The 12181-nt window shown below is 56.7% G+C and overlaps 2 protein-coding genes across 6 annotated transcripts in view; one reads left to right on the plus strand and one right to left on the minus strand.

The window, feature by feature from the left end:
* The first annotated feature begins 932 nt into the window (after nucleotides 1-932).
* Nucleotides 933-7975, plus strand: LOC101686926 (2',3'-cyclic nucleotide 3' phosphodiesterase). Of its 3 annotated transcripts, none has more exons than XM_045080696.1 (4): nucleotides 933-1077; nucleotides 2297-2966; nucleotides 5037-5176; nucleotides 6508-7975. In XM_045080696.1, the coding sequence occupies exons 1-4, from the start codon at nucleotides 1075-1077 to the stop codon at nucleotides 6955-6957; spliced, it is 1263 nt and encodes a 420-aa protein (XP_044936631.1). In that variant the 5' UTR covers nucleotides 933-1074; the 3' UTR covers nucleotides 6958-7975. The 3 variants fall into 3 exon arrangements, with proteins under 3 accessions (XP_044936631.1, XP_012901400.1, XP_012901399.1); XM_013045946.2 differs by lacking the exon at nucleotides 933-1077 and adding an exon at nucleotides 1110-1240; XM_013045945.2 differs by lacking the exon at nucleotides 933-1077 and adding an exon at nucleotides 1958-2070.
* Nucleotides 7976-9239: 1264 nt separating this feature from the next.
* DNAJC7 (DnaJ heat shock protein family (Hsp40) member C7) overlaps nucleotides 9240-12181 on the minus strand; it is a 28890-nt gene continuing 25948 nt past the window's right edge. For all 3 annotated transcript variants that reach the window (XM_004772720.3, XM_013045948.2, XM_004772723.3), the window contains 3 exons: nucleotides 11981-12133; nucleotides 9998-10060; nucleotides 9240-9560 (listed from right to left, as the gene is read on the minus strand). In XM_004772720.3, the coding sequence (XP_004772777.1) occupies nucleotides 9523-9560; nucleotides 9998-10060; nucleotides 11981-12133 (254 nt within the window). In that variant the 3' untranslated portion in view covers nucleotides 9240-9522. The remainder of the gene's footprint in view (nucleotides 9561-9997; nucleotides 10061-11980; nucleotides 12134-12181) is intronic.

Here is a 12181-nt window from a genome sequence, read left to right on the forward strand (position 1 = left end):
GGCCATGGGTTCATCTTGCTGAGTGACTGCTGTGGTCAGGGCACTGTGTGAGGCTTGATGGAAGAAGTGATGATGGGACACGCTGAAGCCTGGCAGGCACAAAGAAGTGAATGCTGGCATTGAAATGGGCATTATGCTGGAGGAGCCCAGAGGAAGAGAGCTGCTGCCTCAGAACAGGGAGCAGTCCCTAGGAAGAGTGGCAGCTGGACTCCACCTGCGCCACCTCCAGATGGTACAGTGAAGTAAATCAGACGCCACAAGCTGGCTTCCTCCTCCGTAGAACGGTATCTGCCCCCAGGGTTGGCAGGAGACTTCTCTGAGTGCTCAGCACAGCACTTGGTACACGGGAAGCTTTCCAAAATCCGACCCAGCTTTTTCGGTGGCTTCGCAGAGGAGGTGGCGCTGAACAGCTGCCTCAGAAGACGAGCCAGGATTTCACTACATTACTCATCTGTCCCGGCTGTTGCCATCCTGGTTCTATCTCTCCAGTCCTTGGAAGGTTTAGGGCTGAAGTTAGGCTAGCTAGGACCAGGCCCCCACTAATGTGAGGCGAGTGAGGCATTTCAGATGCAGTGGTTCACGGGGCTCCAGGAAACTCACTAAGCAACAGGTAGAATTCTAATGTAATGTAAAAACACATCCACAACGCTAAACCCCACGATGAATAAAATACCACAATTTTAAACAAGGACAGGATCTGACCTTGCACGTTCATGACCTTGCCTCCCTGGGCTCATCCTAAAGCGGAGCGTGACCCAGGAAAGGTGACTGCCCCCCTCTTTCTAGAGTTCCTCGGGAACTCTGAAGGATACACGGGCGCCGCGGCGGCCGGGGCTGGACACCAGGCGACTTCCTCCCCGCGCCGCGCCGCGTCAGTTTCGGGTTTCGACCCGCCGCGCCTGCGCGGTGAGGCCCCGCCCCGCCCCCGGCCCGCCGCGCGCGCTCCGCCCCCGGGCTATGTAAAGCGGCCCGGGGCGGGGGTCGCGCCACCGCTGGGTCCGTGTCCCTCCGCGCAGGCGGGCGGCCCCGGAGAGCTAGTTAGCCTGCCAAGGCGGCAGCGGCGCGCCCCTCATCATGGTGAGCGGGCGCGGGGAGGCGGGACGGGAGGGGGCGGGCCGGGGAAGCACCCTTACGGAAAACGAGAGTTCAGGGGGATTTTCGGGAGGAAGTGGCATGCAAATGAGGATCCGAGGTTCCCGTGTGGAGCTCTGGCTTTCCGGGCCGTGGGGTGCAGCCTGAGGTAGGGGAGACCGGGGCCGAGTTGGGGAGCGGGCACGGCCGCCGGAGAAGGCCGCCGGCGCTGCGGGAGTTCGGCCCGCGGAGTGTGGGCCGGGGATAGTGCGGGGCGGGCGTCCCTCGCCTTCTCCCGCCGCCCGAGGGCCTTATCTGAGAAAAACCAGTGCCAGGGCCGCGCTCGGGGAGCTGCCGGGAGGTGGAGCCGCTTTAGAGCGACCGCTTGCAGCAACAGGTGCTTGTCACTTGTGGCTTTTAGCAGGCGGGAAAACAACGAGCTCAGAGACGTGCTGCCCAGAGACGTGCTGCCGACACACAGCAAAGTTGGGGGCGGGGGGCAGAGCTGGACCCTGGAGGCAGGTGCCGTGGGCCGCCCGGTCCTGGGGCAGGCACGAAGACCACGACTTTGTGGGGGGCCGAGGGCAGAAGAGGAGGTGGCAGGCGTGGTGAATGAGGCCCTTTGTCCGGCGTTCTCCTGCCCTGCCCCCCACCAGCCCTTCTGTGGGACCATTGTCCCCCCCCCCATCTCAGACAAGAGAGTATTATCTGTTGCTGCCCTTGTGGGGGTTGGGGAGGCAGTCTTTGGGTAACCCTTCTCCACCCCCAGCCTCCTCTGCACACCCAGAGCCAGGGCAGCTGTGGCTTTGCCCAGACATAGCAGCCCCACCTCCAAAGAGGTCATCCTTAATAGATGCCAAGAATATAAAGTTAGGGTCTGCTCCTAGAACCACGGGACATGCACGCCCAGCACACTTTCCCTTGAGAGGCAGTAGCTGTGGGGGATCCTTGAAGCCGCAGCCCCGACCAGAGGGAGTTCAGAGTTTAGGAAACACTCAGGCAAGCTCTCCTCTCCCTCCTCCACCACCAGCAGCTGGCGGCCACCCAGACGGAAGAGGAGAAGAAGGTCCAGTCCTGGGCCTGGGAAGGTGCCCACCGCACCGGGGGTGCTTTCAACTCAGGGCCGGGAGCCCCGAGTAGGAGGAGGCCAAAGGCCAGTGGGGTGGCCCGGAGCGAGCTGGCTGACCTGCGAGCTGGCTGACCTCCGCTCTTTCCCTCCTCACAGAATAGAAGCTTCTCCCGAAAGAGCCACACGTTCCTGCCCAAGATCTTCTTCCGCAAAATGTCGTCGTCAGGGGCCAAGGACAAGCCGGAGCTGCAGTTTCCCTTCCTGCAGGATGAGGAGACCGTGGCCACGCTGCTGGAGTGCAAGACCCTCTTCATCCTGCGGGGCCTGCCAGGGAGCGGCAAGTCCACCCTGGCGCGGGCCATCGTGGACAGGTACCGGGACGGCACTAAGATGGTGTCCGCTGACGCCTACAAGATCACCCCCGGCGGCCGAGGCGACTTCTCGGAGGAGTACAAGCGGCTGGACGAGGACCTGGCTGCCTACTGCCGCCGCGACATGCGCGTCCTGGTGCTGGACGACACCAACCACGAGCGCGAGCGGCTGGAGCAGCTCTTTGACTTGGCCGACCAGTACCAGTACCAGGTGGTGCTGGTGGAGCCCAAGACGGCGTGGCGGCTGGACTGCGCGCAGCTCAAGGAGAAGAACCAGTGGCAGCTGTCGGCCGACGACCTGAAGAAGCTGAAGCCGGGGCTGGAGAAGGACTTCCTGCCGCTCTACTTCGGCTGGTTCCTGACCAAGAAGAGCTCCGAGAGCCTGCGCAAGGCCGGCCAGGCCTTCCTGGAGGAGCTGGGCAACCACAAGGCCTTCAAGAAGGAGCTGCGACACTGTAGGTGGCCGGGGATGGGGGGCAGGAGCGGGGACCGCCGCTGTCCTCTGGCAGAGGGGAGGCTGGGGGTGGCGAGGCACAGCGGTGGAGGCACAGGGCGCCCTCTCAGCTCACTGTACCCCTCCTCGCCCCCCCACCCCCATGGAGACTAGGGGCCCTGTCTTCTGGGCAGGTGGTGGGGGTAGGAGGACACGTTCCCTACAGCCTCAGAGGGAGGACACGAGGCCATGTTTCCACCTGGCCTTTAGCAGCAGAGCCATTTTTTTCTGAAGTAAAATATTCCACAGAGGGGCACCTGGATGGCTCCGTGAGTAGAGCCTGTGACTCTTGATCTCGGGCTCGTGAATCCCAGCCCCATGCTGGGAGGAGAGATCCCTAAAAAAATAAGGGGCACCTGGGTGGTTCAGTCGTTTAAGCGTCCGACTCTTGATTTTGACTCAGGTCATGATCTCGGGGTCAGTGAGATGAGCCCCATGTTGGGAGTCTTTGCTTAAGATTCTTTCTCTTCTCTCCCTGTCCCTCCCTGCCTCCCTCTCTAAATAAATAAATAATAAAAGAACCTAGACAAAAAATAATGCACAGAATCCTAAGCTGCAAAACAATCACACTTAAGACCATTGTGACTTCGGTGGGTATGATTCCCAGGTCTGAGGCTGCCCAGTGCAACCTTCTGGGGCTTCCTGCAGCTCCAGAGAACAGCCTCACACCTAGTCCAGACCCCTCATTTTGCAGAGGGGAGACCCCCTGGAGGGGTGTAGGATTTGCCCAGAGCTGCGGTGAGAGCCCGCTGGACTCTGTCAGCTCTAGCAGGGGCCTCCCCATAGCAGGCGGGAGCTTTCCTGGCAAGGGGTAGGGCAGGTTGGGGTAAGGAAGGCCTTCATTTTCCTCTGTGACCATTGGCCTCCAGTGATCTCTTAGGGATAGATCGCCCACTAATCCCTGTTCTTTTAGCCAATTTCTGGTGTCCCCAAATTTTAGATGATCCTCCCACCCGTATGTCTGTGTGTTGTTCGGAGGCAAAATCTGTGCCTGGATAGAGCTCAGAGATCTCTTCTTGGCTCTAAAGCTGGAACACCGGGAAGCCAGGGAACCATGAGGCCTGCAGTGACGTCACCCAGGTGTGAGCCCAGCACCTGGAACTGCTTGGCAGCAAAGCACCCTACAGGGCAAGCTCCTGATGAGAGCTGCTTTGCCTCTTGTAGCTGCCTTTACCATTAAAAACTGCCACCCTTTCCTGCCTAGGACACAGCAGGACAAATGTAACGGGCCTGCGCTCAGAGCAGAGCTCTCCCTCCACTGTGGAGGGTGAGAAACCTCCTTGTAGGGACTCTGGAAGTGAATATGACTGATTTAGTGACTGAAACAAGCCCCAAGGCCTGATGTCTGGAAACTGAAATCAGGTCTTGATTTCCCAGGTCTTGCCATATGATATCTCCTATCCCAAGACCCTTCCTCCTCTAGGCCCTTTATAGGCTCTCATCCACCAAACAGGCCTGCACAGCACCTGTTACAGTGACCAGGTAACTTGTAACTTCTGGTCCGGGTAGGCCCGAGTGAAAGGGGGCACTGCTTAGAGTTCCCCGGGTGGTCCTGGGAAAATGGGTGTATGGTCGCCCTAATGGTACTTGTTTAGAACAGGGTCAGTCATGTGCCCCAGGCCAAAGGACGTAGCTCTGACTCTGTCCATCCTACCACAATAGTTCCAACACCCTTTTGCCTTTCTATCCCATTTTTCATGACCTGCTTCCCTCTTCCAGATGTGTAGCTGGTAAAGCTGAGATTCCCTTGGCCTATGCTGCCTGTCCCTGGGTTATAAGTGTGTTAGTTTCCAAATCTGGAAGAGATGTAAAAATCTACATAACGTGAAACCAGGGAATTTAGACCCCTTTTTGTAGCTCTGACGTGGCTGTTAGTTTGACCAGCTACTGAAGGAATGAATTCTACCGGATTGCTGAAGAACTCCTGCTTGCTATCTTTTTTCCCCCGCACTCCAAGCCGCCGTGGTCTTGGAGGTGGGTATGAGGATGGCTCCTGCTCTCCGGCCCTGACTGCTCTACTCTCTCCCTGCAGTTGTTTCTGGGGATGAGCCCAGGGAGAAGCTCGAACTGCTCACCTACTTTGGGAAGAGACCCCCTGGCGTGCTGCACTGCACAACCAAGTTCTGTGACTACGGAAAGGCTGCAGGGGCCGACGAGTATGCCCAGCAGGATGTGAGTGCTCCCCCGGGACCCGTGGCTGAGGTGTGGAGAGGGCAAGGTCTTCTGGAAATGGGGGCCAGCTCAATGCAAGGACCAGAAACCAGACAGCCTCAGGAAAAATGGCATCTCCTGCTCCAGTTCACCCCCACCGCCACAGGCTTAGTCACACAGCTGTCAGCCACCCTTTTTTAATGCGCCTCCCCCCCACCTCGCTGCCCCCGCACTGCTACCAGCCTGCGCGCTCACCCCCCAGAGCCTTCTCCTGCTGCAGACTGATGCTTGGCAGCAGGCTCCTGCCTGTGCGGAGTTCCAAAGTTTAGGTGTCCCTCACCCCCAGCAAGCCCTGTGCTCAGAGGTCCTGGTCTCCAGGTCCCAGGCCTGCCCTTGCCCTGCAGTGGGGTGCACACATCAAGGGATAGTGGGGCTCCTGGCTTTGGGGTACCACATCTTTCCCTGCTCCCACTCAGCCGCTCTCTTCTGCCCACAGCCTCTAATGTGCAGTCCTTAAGCCGCAGGCACGTGGCCCGGCTGTGCACTGGTCTCCAGCCTCTGGTGGCCTCCTCCGTGAGGACTTCTGGCAACCCTCCACTTGTCTGCCCTGGTGGGGGATGCTGCCCTAATGCAGCATCCATTTTGCTGATCGTTTATTGGTCTCCCCTGCTTGCATTTCTCAGTTCGGTTTACTGTCGTATCCATGGCCCCTAGCACAGCTGCATGAATGCACAGGTGATGCTGTCTACACCGTCTCAGCCACCCATGCACTTAGCATTGTTTATTAAGCCCCTGTTAGGCACCAGACACAAGGGATTGTGAGCAAAGATAAGAGATACTGTTTCGGTCAGTCGGGAGAGATGGTCTTTCTGAGTCAGATATGACCACATGTAAACCCGGGTGTACGAAGTCGATTTTAACTTGAGGCATTTATTTCTGACCTCTCCGATATTGCCTGGGCACTCAGGTGGCTTTTACCGGGGTGAGCTGAGTGGCAGTGACAATAGTGCTTGTCATGTGCTTGTTACTGTTCTCAATGTGCCCAGACACTTGTTACATCTGGCCACTGAGGTAGGTTCTAGCATCATTCCTGAAGAACAGGTGAATGAGCCAACATGGCGAGGTTAAAGGGCTGCCGGGAGGTGGGGTGCCAGGCTCAGAGTTGGGGGAGTCTGGCCTTCAGCTCCGCCAGTGTCCTCTGGCTCTTCCGCTCATGTCAGCATAGGGGCCATGAGTGGCTTTTACCCGAGGCTTCTGTTCACGGTGCTCTCCCCTGCTAGGCCCATCCTTGCTCAACAGTCTGCTCCCGGGTCTACCACGTCCAGCTTAGCGCTGTCGTTCCGTCCCCGCAGGTGGTGAGGAAGTCGTACTGCAAGGCCTTCACGCTGACCATCACTGCCCTCTTCGTGACACCCAAGACTACTGGAGCCCGGGTGGAGCTGAGCGAGCAGGAGCTGCCATTGTGGCCAAATGATGTGGACAAGCTGTCCCCCTCTGACAGCCTGCCCCGGGGAAGCCGGGCTCACATCACCCTCGGCTGCGCGGGTGACGTGGAGCCCGTGCAGACGGGCATTGACCTCCTGGAGATTGTGCGGCAGGAGAAGGGGGGCAGCCGAGGCGAGGAGGTGGGTGAGCTAAGCCGGGGCAAACTCTACTCCTTGGGCAATGGGCGCTGGCTGCTGAGCCTGGCCAAGAAGCTGGAGGTCAGGGCCATCTTCACGGGATACTATGGGAAGGGCAAACCCGTGCCCACGCACGGCAGCCGCAAGGGGGGCGCCTTGCAGTCCTGCACCATCATCTGAGTGTTCTCGCCGCTGTCAGCCTCCCGCTCCTCAGAAGGGAAGGGGTGGAGGGGAAGGGAAAGCATGCCTTCTGCTTGACCTTTGTTTCAAGATTTTTTTTTTTTTTACACTCAAAGTTAACCTTTCTGTAACTTTTTAAAAAAACTTGTAAAGTAACTTTTCCTGCCCTCCCTTGTCCCCTCTAACACCCAAGCTTTCAACATGAGAGGGGTGTGGGGAGTGCCATTCAGGAACCCAGAGCAAAGCTGACGAGGCTGAGCCAAGCTGGGCCTGGAGCCGCAGCCACAACCCCATGCCCTGACGCCTGTCCCGGGTTCCCTGCCCTGAGCCGGCCAGCGGGGGAGATGCCCCAGAGCTGTGTGTCCCCACCGGGTGGTCACAGCGGCTGCGGGAAACTGGCTGTGGATCTGAAAGGGTGGGGAAATCCCTGGGCTTTGACCCCAAATCTAATCATTGCAGCCCCATGATGTATGCTGGGGCTTTTTTACCAGGGTAGAAAAGGGGCTTTGCGTCCCGCCTTCGGCCCTAAGTGCCTGTCCCCTCCTCCTTTACACTGTGACTAGGGAACATTTGACAGCCACATCCCAGCTGGCTGCAGGTCTTGCCCCAGGAAGGGGTGGGCTGGCCATCTTTTCCGGCGGTGTGGCTCGGCTGTGGGGTTGGGGAAACCGAAGCCAGAGAAAGTACCATCTGCCCAGACCAGCTTGCCTCCCTGGTGCCTCTGGAGGCCTTGGCGGCTCCTCTGCAGGGGTTAGTCAGTGGGGGACCGAGAGCCAACGGAGTGGACCCCTGGCTGGTAAGGGCCAAGCTCCCCTGGTGCTCTGAGAAGGGGTTTTTTAACATTGGTACACATGCTGTGGTTCCTGGGGTGCCCGCCACTGCCCCCCTGCTCAGTAACAGGGCCTTGCTAATCAGGTTGTCACTGGACGAAAGTGCTTGAGATTTAAGTTACTATCCTGGCTTTGCCCGACCTCAGTGACTTGTAAGACTGACCGTGAAATAAACTGTGTTAATCCTGGCTGTGTGCAGTCTCTCTCACCCTTCTGTGCCCAGCTCAGTCTTCCCTGGGGCCAGGGCTGCTCTATCAGGACTGGCTTTGTCCCGCAGCTTGGGGCCATCGGTCCTGTCTCCCCTCTGCTGGCTGGGCACAGCTGTGGTGAGGTTGGGCAGCTGAACAGTGTTGGCTTTCATGAGGCGGCAGAAAGGAGAGCGGCCGATCTTAGATGCACACAGGAAAGTGGGGGGTGGCTGGGTCTGAGGGAAGTGAGCAGAGCCTGTCCCCAATAACTGTGGCATCGGGACCACAGGTGTGCCAGCCCCCAGCAATCAGAGGGCCTTCTCAGCCAGACCCATGGTTCCTGGTTTGGGTTTCTGCCAGTCTTCTAGGGAAGGCCACCCTCAGGTCAGGGTGCTGCAAACACAGGGGAAGACCTGACATTCAGGAGTTCATACAGGCCTAACTCAGTCACACTATCGCCCTGGCCTTGACATCAGTGGGGGAAGACTGGAGAGAAAGGGGCTGGGGCTCAGAAGGAAGAAAAGCAGTAAGTTACCTATTTGGTCCATGGTCCTTTCCCAGCCAGCTCTACTACCAAAGTGCCAAAAATCTAAGCATCGAATTCTCAAATCCCTCTGCCTAAACTCATAAAAAGATGACCTCCCGTGAACACTATGCTTGACTTGAAGAGCAGGACACTGGTCACCGCCTCCTCCCCTAACTCGTCTGCCACAGAGAGGGGACAACAGTGGAGAAGGTGAGGGGTATTTACTACGAATGCGGTTTCCAACCACGTGAGTTTAAGTTCTGTGCCTGGACCCCAGGGCCCAGGAGCTGTGTGTCTCACCAGGAAAGGAGGCAGGATTTCGTCCCTGTCTCCATGTCCTTTACCCTGCAGTGGCCAGACGGCTGTGAGGGCCTGTGTACACCTCCTGTCTGGGTCAGCCCAGCCTCAGGCTTAGCAGCCAGCCGTGCTCCACGTGAGCTCCAGACACACGCAGCTTCTAGTGAGCTGTAGCAGCCCTTAGCGTCAGATCACCTGTGACTGACATCAGGAGGGTCCCAACACCAACTCAGTCCGGTTCAGCACTCCCAGGCTGAATAGGTCTGGGACAGGTGGCTGGCATCCCCCCCCCCCGCCATCAGGCCCCAGATGGGCAGGTGCTGAGCCTACAATCCGTGTCTGTACCAGCTCCGCACTGGGGGCTCAGCTCTGGCCTACCAACTCTGGAGTGACACAAAGCAGCTGCCAGAGCAAAGTGCCAGAAAGGGTCAAAACATTTTATTCTCTTAATTTTTTTTCTTTTTTAATAAAGTTAAACAGTAAAACAAAAATTCACAAGCTGCCTCCCTGTCCACCCCCCGCCTCCCTCCCCTCCCCGCAGTCTTCGGCGCTGGCTCCCTTTCCTTCCCCCCGACTCACACAGACACAGGGTATCCAACTAAGAAAACGAAACTGCTCTAAGGACGGGGAGACGAGATGAAGGGAGGAGGTGGTGAACTGTGCCCACGTTCAAGGTTACACTGAGCAAGTCTGCACTTTCTGGGTTCTGGATGGTTTCCTTTCATTAGCCAAATTGGAAAAAGAAATTCCCTGGACCAGATGCTGTAAGGCAAAAGAAGGGCTTGTTAGCTTACTCTGGGTGGAAAGATCACTCTGCTCTCATTATGGGAAAGTCTTCAAGGGCTGCTTCGAACTCAAACAGAAAAACCACCAAGAGCATCAACAGCCTAGGTCTTAGGGGAGCACGTGAGCAGCTGTGTGTGCAGCTTCTAAGCGTCACTCTTGCAGAGAAGCCCCGCAATAGACAGCTTAGAGACGCCTCCTAGATGCTGCAGAGGTGTAGACTAATGGTCCCAAGGCACGGTGCACCCCGGAGCCTCCCCACCTCCATCCTCAGCAGCCCGAGGAGACCTGTTCCCTGCTAGATGGGCCTTCTGCCGCCTCTACTCCTGGGCCCCTCTGACTCTCAAAGAACTACCCAAGTGGGGAGTCATGTTATGGGCCTGTGATCTGGGAACTCCTGAGAGCGGGAAGCTTACCTTCAAAGCTGAAGCCCCCAGGACCGCCAAAGAATGCCTTGAAGATATTGTTGGCATCAAAATCTGTGGAGCAGAGCAAGAAAACGGGGCAGGGACAAAAGTTTGGAAAAGTTAGACATGTCTGAAGAGGAACTTATGACAACACTAAGAATGGGTCCCCAAAGCTTTCCCAGATTCATCCCTTCCGTCCTTCCCAAAACCTCACTGACAGGGTGGGCCTATCTGCCCCGCCCCCCATGCCCACACTCCCTCCTCCTCCCTCCTCCTCCCCAGCTGGACTGGAAGCAAAGCTTTCTTTGCCTCAACCTACTTTGCCAGACCTTCTTCTCAGCAACTGGGATGCCATTTGCACTTAAAAGATTCGCCCCACACTGTCTCCCTATAATGCTGGGGCTGCTACTGAGGGGGTGAAAATCTATCTTCAACGTTAACAACACTAAATATAGGAACAAGATCTAAAGATTATTGTATTCATTTGATTCCATGCTCTGTCTAGACTATGCCAGGATGGGGGAGGGAAAGTCATGGTTTATTAAGCATCTACTAGGTGCCAATCATGGTGCTGGGTACTCTTCATACCTTACATCATCCCCAATTTACACTCAACAAAACCTACGTAGAGAGCTCACGTTACTTGCTTTAAGATCATGCAGCCAGTGACGGCAGCAGAACCGAACACTCCGGCTCCTGCCTGACTCTAGTGCTGTGGCCTGATCACCGGACCACAGCAAGTCTGCTGCCCCCACCCCCAACTGAGTCCCTAAGCACCACAGAGCATTCGTCTCCACCAGTTGATCCAACAGGTAGATTGTGTCCAAAAGCAGACTCTTCCTTGCCTGTGCGCCTGCTCATCTGGGGTCCCCTAGCTCCGTGACTGCATCCAGCGAGTCAGCCATCTAAAGCCACTCAGCTTCATCCTTTCCTTCTTCCAACACATCAGCAACCACCTCCTGCTACATCTCCCACGTGCCCTCCGACCCTTTCCTACCCAAGTCTCCTGCCATCTCTCACCCCCTTCCCAGCACCAAACCACCTCATCACCGCCATCACAAATACACTTCTGGAGCCAAAGTCTGGTTCGGGGCGCCCCTCCTCACAACCCTTCAGTAGCATTTGACTGCTTGTTGCTCCTCTCAACTGCTAGGCAGAACAATGTTCACTACTGGTAAATCTGTTACACACACACCCTGAACCAGTGACAAGGATTATCTAGGTAACACCATCGGTCCTATTTTCAATTTCAAGATTTTCTTAATGGAGGAAAGAGGGCTGGCGTCAGAGACCACGGTCTGAGACGTATGCAGAGATTCCGGCCTGTCTCATCTCCAGCGGAGCTTGGAGTGCGCGCAACACTGACAGCTATGCTTTAAGTCTTTCAGAGAAATTGAACTCTGAAGCCCGCTGGGAATGAGTGACACACATAAATATCAGCCAGCACACACTCTGCAGTGGGGAGGAAGCTTCCAGCCGTCATGAAAAAAGCCCACATTCCCTACTCTGGCTGCCAAGTCCTTCCAAGGGGGGAGCCAGCTACGTTGCAGCCTCATGTCTCACCTTCCCCTGCCTTGAGCACCCTCTATCCTCCCACGCTCAGCCCCTCGCAGCTTCCCAAAGGTATTATTTCTCCATCTCCAAGCCTTCCCTTGCTAGTGCTCACCTCCTAAGTACCCACTCTGCATCATGAGCTCCTGCTACCCTTGACTGTCCTTGTTGGGACTCTACATCCAGGGCTCAGGGGTCAGATGTGGCCTGCGGTCACTGTGCAAAGCCCAAGACTGGGTTCTTGGAGCTCAGGGAACCTGTTTGATTCACCTGGTATTTCCAGCGCCCAACATAGTGCTTCACACATTGCAGGTATCCATCCAGGGGGCCTTCACATCACTGTGTTTCCCTGTTACACAAACTCCCCTTTGGAGAGTCTTCAGAAAAATTCTAGCCACCCGCTGCTGTCAGCTTTATCCCAGACTGCCCCAACGAACTCACCGCCCATATTCATGCCCTCCTCATCCAGGTCCTGTCCGCTGTCATAGCGAGTCTTTTTCTTGGGATCAGAGAGGATGGTAAAAGCTTCTCCAACTTCCTTGAACTTCTTCTCTTCCTCCTTCTGAACTTCGGCACTGGCTCCACTGTGCCGATCTAAAGGGAAGAGTATGGGAAGAACTCAGAATCACAAGAAAACAGTTT

Source organism: Mustela putorius, unplaced genomic scaffold (assembly GCF_011764305.1).
Source record: "Mustela putorius furo isolate JIRA1106 unplaced genomic scaffold, ASM1176430v1.1 tig00000487_pilon_pilon_pilon, whole genome shotgun sequence".
In the NCBI taxonomy this organism is placed as follows: domain Eukaryota; kingdom Metazoa; phylum Chordata; class Mammalia; order Carnivora; family Mustelidae; genus Mustela; species Mustela putorius.

What these genes read in the sequence shown, in the direction of transcription:
- LOC101686926 (XM_045080696.1), top strand. An exon ending in CAAGAAGGAGCTGCGACACT is followed by an intron (nt 2,967 to 5,036) that starts GTAGGTGGCCGG and finishes CTCTCCCTGCAG; the next exon opens with TTGTTTCTGGGGATGAGCCC. An exon ending in ACGAGTATGCCCAGCAGGAT is followed by an intron (nt 5,177 to 6,507) that starts GTGAGTGCTCCC and finishes CCGTCCCCGCAG; the next exon opens with GTGGTGAGGAAGTCGTACTG.